At 39.9% G+C, this 8,737-nt stretch overlaps 1 protein-coding gene across 1 annotated transcript; it reads right to left on the bottom strand.

The window, feature by feature from the left end:
• Positions 1,764–2,702, bottom strand: LOC102177516 (olfactory receptor 7A17-like). Its single transcript, XM_005701630.2, has one exon. The coding sequence runs from the start codon at positions 2,700–2,702 to the stop codon at positions 1,764–1,766; it is 939 nt and encodes a 312-aa protein (XP_005701687.2).

The following is an 8,737-nucleotide window of genomic DNA, read 5'->3' as shown; positions in this document are numbered from 1 at the left end:
TGGATGTGAGAGTTGGACTGTGAAGAAGGCTGAGCACCAAAGAATAGATACTTTTTAACTGTGGTGTTGGAGAAGGCTCTTGAGAGTCCCTTGGACTGCAAGGAGATCCAACCAGTCCATCCTAAATGAGATCTGTCCTGGGTGTCATTGGGAGGGCTGATGCTGAGGCTGAAACTCCAATACTTTGGCCTCTGATGCGAAGGGTTGACTCATTGGAAAAGACTGTGATGCTGGGAGGGATTGGCGGCAGGAGGAGAAAGGGATGACAGAGGATGAGATGGCTGGATGGCATCACCAACTCGATGCACATGAGTTTGGGTGAACTCTGGGAGTTGGTGGTGGACAGGGAGGCCTGGTGTGCTGTGATTCATGGGGTCACAAAGAGTCAGACACAACTGAGCAACTGAACTGAACTGAACTGATGCTTTTATTTACCTCAATAAAAACCAAGGAGCAGAATTGCTTAATCCTACTGTAAATATTTTGGCTTCCCAGGTGGATCAGTGGTAAAGAATTCACCTGCCATTGGAGGAGATACAACAGACTTGATTTCAATCCTTGGGACAAGAAGTTTCCCTGGAAAAGAAAATGGCAACCCGCTCCAGTATTCTTGCCTGGAAAATGCCATGAAATGGGGAGCCTGGAGGACTAAAGTCCATGGGTTACAATGAGTGAGATACGACTGAATGACTAAACAGGCACACATACCCTGTAAATATGTGTACTTTTACAAGAGATAACAAGCTTTTTGAAAGTGTTGGGTCATTTTGTCATCCTCTATAAATATATAAGAATTATACTAGTTTTCTATACCTCTGTATTACTTATCCATATATTTTTGTAACATTCTCCCACAAAACTTGGATAATGTAAACATATCAATTATCTTAAAGTTTCTCTGATTCATGAATTTGGGCATGACTAAGTTGGGTTCTATGAGCCCTGGTCTCTCACAAAGGTACAATCTACCTGTCAGTCATTGTAGGAGAGCAAATGCAGATTATTGTACACTGCATCAAATGGTGACTCCAGTTGCTTCTTCTAGTGTGGATGTGATCTAGCTACAAATTGGATTAACCCAAACAGACTCTGATATGTCGAATGACTTGTCAACAGAAGATCATATGAAGGACAGTTACTTTCATCTGGTGGAGAAAGCATTACACAATTTCTTCAGCTATCCTGTCTTATTTTAAGCATTACATTCCCTGTATTACATATTTTACTTCTGAAAACTTATGCAGTAAGTTCTATTTCCCACGCTAAACCCAGAGAATATATTAAGAGATCAAAATTTTAAAGAAAATACAGGAAGAAACCATTGCTTATAATATATGAAAAATGAAAGAAACTAAACTCTGTAAGTAACTTAAATTTCAAATTGTCTTTCTTGTCACTGATAATATTAATCATGATTAGGATCTTTTAGGGATCAGACAAGGCAATGGCACCCCACTCCAGTACTCTTGCCTGGAAAATCCCATGGATGGAGGTGCCTGGTGGGCTGCAGTCCATGGGGTCACTAAGAGTCGGACACGACTGAGCGACTTCACTTTGACTTTTCACTTTCATGCACTGGAGAAGGAAATGGCAACACACTCCAGTGTTCTTGCCTGGAGAATCCCAGGGACGGTGGATCCTAGTGGGCTGATGTCTATGGGGTCGCACAGAGTTGGACACGACTGAAGCGACTTAGCAGCAGCAGCAGGGATTTGAGAACTGTTACTCATGAAAAAGTCTCTATCTTCAGACAAATACTTCCCTTATACCAAGAATGTTTCTCTACTGAAGAGTGTTTTAAGGGCTTGCTTTATGTCTTTGTTTTTAAGACTGTAGATAAAAGGGTTCAGCATGGGTGTGACCACAGTGTACATCACTGAGGCTATTGAAGTTGCCCTGGAGTTTTGTGTGCTAGCAGAGCTAAGATATACCCCAAGGCTTGTACCATAGAACAAGGAGACGGTTGAGAGGTGAGACACACACGTGGAAAATGCTTTATACTTGCCCCTTGTGGATGAAATTTTCAAAATAGAGGATACAATCTTAGAGTAAGAAAAAAGGATACCAGTGAGTGGAACAATAACCAGAACTCCACTTGCAAAATATATCATCAGGTCATTGAGGAAAGTATCAGAACAAGCAAGCTGAACAACCTCGTAAAGTTCACAAAAAAAATGGTGAATTTCCAATTTTGTGCAAAAAGAGAGTCGCAAAATCATTAAAGCATGTAACAGAGAGTCGAGGACACTCACTAACCAGGATGTCAGAAGCAAGAGGTCACAAAACTTAGGGTTCATGATGATCATGTACTGCAATGGGTGACAGATGGCTGCAAACCGGTCATAAGCCATCACAGTCAAGAGGATGTTGTCTAATATCCCAAAAAGCATGAAAAAATACATCTGTACGATGCAGCCTTCATAGGTGATAACTTGACTCTGAGTCTGGATGTTCCACAGCATCTTTGGGATGGTGGTAGAGGTGAAACAGATGTCTGAAAAAGATAGGTTGAAGAGAAAGAAATACATGGGTGTGTGGAGGTGGGAGTCAGTGATAATGGCCAGGATGATGAGAAGGTTCCCAATGAAGGTGACCAGGTACATGAACAGGAAGAGCCCAAAGAGGAGAGGCTGCAATAATACCTCTTCTGAGAGTCCCAGGAGGATAAACTCTGAAATACGAGTTTGGTTTCCTGGTTCCATGTAGCCAGTGAAACTGCAGAAACAGAAACAGGAACAGTGCAAATTTAGCTAAAAGAAGCCATCAAGAAATTAACAGAGAAGGAAGCAAGATGTTCTTCAGTAAGTGAAAATGAAATCGCTCTGTCATGTCCGACTCTTTGCAACCCCATGGACTGCAGCCTACCAGGCTCCTCCACCCATGGGATTTTCCAGGCAAGAGTACTGGAGTGGGGTGCCATTGCCTTCTCTATTGGGTGCTGGCAGTATTATGCATTCATCTTATAGCTTCCTAAATGCCCCCAACAGTAATAATATGAATACCCAACTAGATAAATATTTTCAATCTTTATGACCTAAAATTATTCACAGCCTCACACTACCATTTATCCTCACACTACTATTTATCAGTTTAAATAAAAGTCAATAAATAATTTTAAATACATTTAGTAAAATCAATAGAATTAAAGTAAAACATTTTAAAGCTTTTTCTTTTTTTTCAAAATTTAGGGACATGGGAAAATATTTTGATAGGTGAAACAGTTATTTTTAAAACATTGCTGAAATGATAGTGAATTCTAGCAATGATTTCAGAAAGAAATTATTTCAGTTCCCCACAATGTTTCCAGGAAGTAGAAGCAGTTAGGATACTTCCTGATTCATTCTGTAAAGCCAGCCTTAACTAACAGAAAACTAGGTAGACATATTACAGGAAAAGAAAACTGCAGATCAGTATAACTCACAAATATAGGTACAAAGGTCCTCAACAAAATATTAGCAAATCAAAACAAACAATAGAGGGAATATTATACCAAGACCAAGGAGAATTTATTCCAGGTATGCAGGGTGGGTTCAAAATTTGAAAATAAATGTAATCTATTCCTTCCTTCAGTTAACAATAGTGTTAACTTTAAATTTTGTTCATAACCTCACGTTTTTATTTTTTTTTTAATTTTTATTTTTACTTTATTTTACTTTACAATACTGTATTGGTTTTGCCATACATTGACATGAATCCACCACGGGGGTACATGCGTTCCCAAACATGAACCCCCCTCCCACCTCCCTCCCCACAACATCTCTCTGGGTCATCCCCATGCACCAGCCCCAAGCATGCTGTATCCTGCATTGGACATAGACTGGCGATTCGATTCTTACATGATAGTATACAAGTTTCAATGCCATTCTCCCAAAACATCCCACCCTCTCCCTCTCCCTCTGAGTCCAAAAGTCCGCTATACACATCTGGGTCTTTTTTGCTGTCTTGAAAATCAATTTAATCTACTATGTCAACAAGCTAATGAAGAGAAATCATATCAATTGATGTAGAAAGAGCAGTTGACAAAACCCAAAACACATTCATAATAATAAACCTGCAGTAGATTGAGTATAGGAACTTCCTCTGTTTTGTAGAGAACGTGTAACACAAAGCCAACAACTAATACTTGCCTTGGACAAGCAATATCACTGCAGTGAGTCTCACATTCTTTACCCATAAAATTGGAACAATGACATTCAATTGTATAACGTTATTGCAAGAAAAGGGCTTCCTGGGTGCCTCAGTGGGTAAAGAATCTGCCTGCCAATGCAGGAGATGCAGGAGACGTGGATTCCATCCCTTGGTCAAGAAGACTCCCTAGAGGAGGGCATGGCAACCCACTCCAGTATGCTTGCCTGGAGAATACCATGAACAGAAGAACCCAGTGGACTACAGTCTATACAGTTGCAAAGAGTCGGACATGACTGAAGCAACTGAGCAATGCACGATAGAAATAAAACAACTAATATACATGCCCTTGTATGACTACTATTAATCAGTGAATTTTCAGACATACTGTTTCAATCACTCACAGATATGTTTCCCACCTCACAATCCTACCTCCATTTTTCTATTTCCACTCATCATCTATAAATGGCTTTGACAGCTTTAATACTCTGTTGCTCACATTGACCTGAGTGATCTTTACACAGAGTGAGCTGATCATGAGCACCATCCGCTATAAATCTTGCCCTGACTCCCCTAACTTTAGAATTATCAGGACTGGCTTCCCAGGTGGCTCCAGTGGTAAAGAACCCACCTACCAATGCAAGAGATGTAAGACATGCAGGTTCAACCTCTGGAGTCAGGAAGATTCCCCTGAAGGGCATGACAACCCACTCCAGTATTCTTGACAACCCACTTCAGTATTTCATGAGAAATCCCATGGACAGAGAAGCCTGACAAAGTTTCAACCATGACTAAAGCAACTTAGCATGCCCTGGTGGTCCAGTGGTTAAGACCTGGGCTTCCACTGCAGGAGCATGGGGTTCCATCCCTGGCCAGGGACCTAAGATCTCACATGCCATCCATCCAATAAAATAAATTTTTTTAATTAAAAAAAGAATTAAGTATCGATTCAATAATGAAAATATAAGGTCTCTATTATCAGCCTGCTGCTTCACTGGCCCAATTCATGCTTTCAGTTTTCTTTCCTGGCCCTCATTATTGGTCCAATATTAAGAACTATTTGCAATTTCCTAAAACACTTTACAATTTAATTAATCTCCGCATTTTTCCCATGCCACCTCACACCCTTTCCCCACTGGAAGAATTCAAGCCCAATTTAAAGTTCAGTAAAAGTATGTGCTTGCTTGTGAAGCCTTCATTAATAGCCTCAGAAAAAATCAAACACTTTCACATCCACTGCACCAGGATTACAGCACTGGCTTAGGGTATAGCTTTCTTTTCATGTCTCTTACCCTTGTTTAAGCTGCAATCTCCTTGAGAGAAGAAACAATGTTTTCATTGTTTCCTTCAACTCTAGAATACAGCTTGGTGCCTAACATACAGTAATTACTAAATAAAAATTTGTTGAACATCTGAAAGGACAAGTAGTGGAATGAGATTAGATGTATATTTCCATCAGTGAGGAAGAAGAAGAAGGAGTGAGGCCAGAGGAAATGCTCTGAGAGAGAACCAGCAACCAGAGGAGACAGATTGAAGAAAAAAGTTATTTTAGTGCATATGGAATCTCTATCTGGAATCAGGACCAGTAGCGCCACAGGGCTTTGTATCATTAAGGTTTTACTTGTCTCTGTGGATTGCCCCCAAGGTTACTACCAAGAAAAGGAGTCCCTTGTGCTATACCACATCCCCCAACACCTGTGAAAATTCTGTACCTCACCCAGAAATTATCAGGTAACAGCCTGAATTCAGTGATCCAGTTTCTCTCTTGGATGATGGCTGGGGTTGGTGGCTCTACGCTCAGCAAGGGTAGCAAGATGGACCCACTCATAAGCTCCTGGAAGACACTGTTGAGTTTTCTCACCATCTGATATTAGTAGAGTAGTCCTAAGGGAATGTAGCAGAAACATTTACAGTTTCTGTAACTTTAGGGGATGAATTCACAAGAGTTTCAATAATGAGGTTTTTGTTTTTGTTTTTGTTTTAATCATTTACTCTCTGAGAGACCTTGTCCTCTGGAGGAAATAACTATAGAATACATACTTGTGAGAGTTTTGAACCTTGGTATATATCTTTGGAACTCATGTACATTTCTTATCCCACTGGACTCTTCCCTCCCAGAAGGAAGTTACTTTTCTTTAGGTGTGATCTCTAATATGCAGAGTACTCCATGATTGCCCTATCCATCTCTGAGGAGCATTTCCTTCTCCAAAGATCTAAAGAATAAAGTTGGACATCTCAATGTTGTGGAAAATATCCACTGACAAAAGAATGTCCATCCAAATGTCTAGCCAAATATCTACAAGTTAATACATCATTAAAGAAAATTTGGTATATCCATATGATGAAATGTTATCAACAGTAAAATATAAGCTGCTGATAACACACTGTTCTTCACTTGCTAAGCTGTATCTGACTCTGTGACCTCATGGACTGCAGCATGTCAGGCTTCCCTGTCCTTCATTATCTCCTAGAGTTTTAGTCACATTCATGTCCATTGAATTAATGATGCTATCTAACCATCTCATCCTCTAACATCCCCTTCTGTTTTCACCTCCAATCTTTCCCAGCATCAGGGTCTTTTCCAGTGAGTCAGCTCTTCACATCAGGTGGCCAAAGTACTGGAGCTTCAGCTTCAGCATCAGTCCTTCCAACGAATATTCAGGGTTTATTTCCTTTAGCATTGACTTGTTTGATCTCCTTGCTGTCCAAAGGACTCAAAAGAGTCTTCTCCAGCATCACAGTTCGAAAGCATCAATTCTTCGGTGCTCAGGCTTCTTTATGGTCCAACCCTCACATCCATACATGACTATTGGGGAAAAAAATATGTTCCACAACATGGGCAAATCTCAAATACATCATGTTAAGTGAAAAAAGCCAGAAACTAACATAATATTGTGTGATTGTACTTATATGAAATACCCCAAAGAGGCAGATCCATAGTAACAAAAAGAAAATTAGTTATTTTCAGAGGCTGGGAGAATGTGAAAATTAAAAAGGAAAGCTAGTGTGTACTGAGTTTTCTTGAGGGTGATAAAAATGCTTTGGACTAGATAGACATGAGGTTGAACATTATGAATGTACTGTCACTGGATTGTATACTTTTAAATGCTTAATTTTATGTTTTGTGAAGTAAATGGCATCACTCTGTATGTATGATTCAGAAAATTGTTTTGTTTTTCACTCATGTTTTCAAGATGTATCTATATTCTTATAGTTAACTGTAGATCATAGGCTGGAACACTTCAGTGTATGGGTCAAATTGAGCCCACTGCTGTCCCCTCCCCACCAACCCACCCCCCACCCCACCTTTGGTAACATTCTCTAAAAGAACATTGATGGGTTATTGGAATCAGACTCTCTAGGTGAGCTTTTGGTTGTTTAAAGATTAGAACAGAACATAGAGGTCAAGTGATTTAGTGATTTACATCTTGTGTGGAAAACATTATTTAATTGCCACTAAAATAAGACGTCATTTTTAGCAGAATCAGAATTATTTAAATGCACCTCCAGTAGACTGAGGTTTTCATTTTCTTTTTAATCTGAAGACACTGGACTACTAGAAGCAAAGAAGTGATGAAACTTGCTGTCTTAACTTTATCTTTAAGGAAGTATTAAAGAAAATATTCCACCATAATGGGGCTATATCAAAGAGACATAGGAGCAGTCTTAACTTTAAGTTAACTTTATCTTTAAAGTTGACAAGAGTGACTCACTGATAGAATAAAGTCCAGAAATATAGTCTAGCCAAACCTAGGGGTAATAATTTCATCAGAGTTAGAATAGCAGGATCTGCAGTTAGAATGTTATTGTTGTTTAGTTGCTAAGACCTCTCTGACTCTTTGTGATCCCATTGACTACAATCCCTTAGGCTCCTCTGTCCATGAGATTTTCCAGGCAAGAATACTTGAGTGGGTTGCCACTTCCTCCTCCAGGAGATCTTCCCCACCCATGGATCAAACCCTAGTCTCCTGCATCTCCTGCATTGGCAAGCAGATCCTTTACCACCGAGCCACCAGGGAACTGTTTTCTCTGGAAAGTCCAAATCAGCAAAGGACGTGGCTTTCCAAATGATGTATCGGTAAAGAATCCACCCACAAAGCAGAGGATGCAGGAGACTCAGGTTCTAACCCTCAGTAAGATCCGCTGAAGGAGGAAATGACAACGCCTCCAGTTTTCTTGCCTGAAAAGTCCCACGGACAGAGGAGCTTGCTTGGCTATAGTCCATAGGGTCACAAAGAGTCAGGCACGACTGAGCAATTAAGCCAGAGCACATGGATAAAGTAAAGAAGTTGATGTTGCCTCAGAAACAGTGAGAATCATATTTGTATTCTTTCTGTTGCTCTTTCTTCCTTTTTGATGTCCCAGGATCCCTCTATTTCAAAATCAAAATGCTATTATTTTTATTCCTTCTTACTTAATAACTTCCCTTTCAAAAAAATCCACCAATAATTCATTGAAACATACTTGAATGCCTGTGTTGGTGTGTGTGTGTGTGTGTGTGTGCGTGTGTGTGGATGTGGGTGTGTGTGTGTACAAATGCTTGGAAGCATTTCAGCAATATCCTGAAACTTCAGTTAATGATGTTCAATTATTTTCTTTAATTCTTTGCAAA

This window comes from Capra hircus, chromosome 7 (assembly GCF_001704415.2).
Source record: "Capra hircus breed San Clemente chromosome 7, ASM170441v1, whole genome shotgun sequence".
Taxonomy (NCBI): domain Eukaryota; kingdom Metazoa; phylum Chordata; class Mammalia; order Artiodactyla; family Bovidae; genus Capra; species Capra hircus.
The sequence above is the reverse complement of the archived record's forward strand: the minus strand, read 5'-3'. Positions and strand labels throughout refer to the sequence as shown.

Excerpts from the sequence above, each read along its gene's own strand:
- LOC102177516 (XM_005701630.2), bottom strand. The coding sequence starts at position 2,702 with ATGGAACCAGGAAACCAAACTCGTATTTCAGAGTTTATCCTCCTGGGA.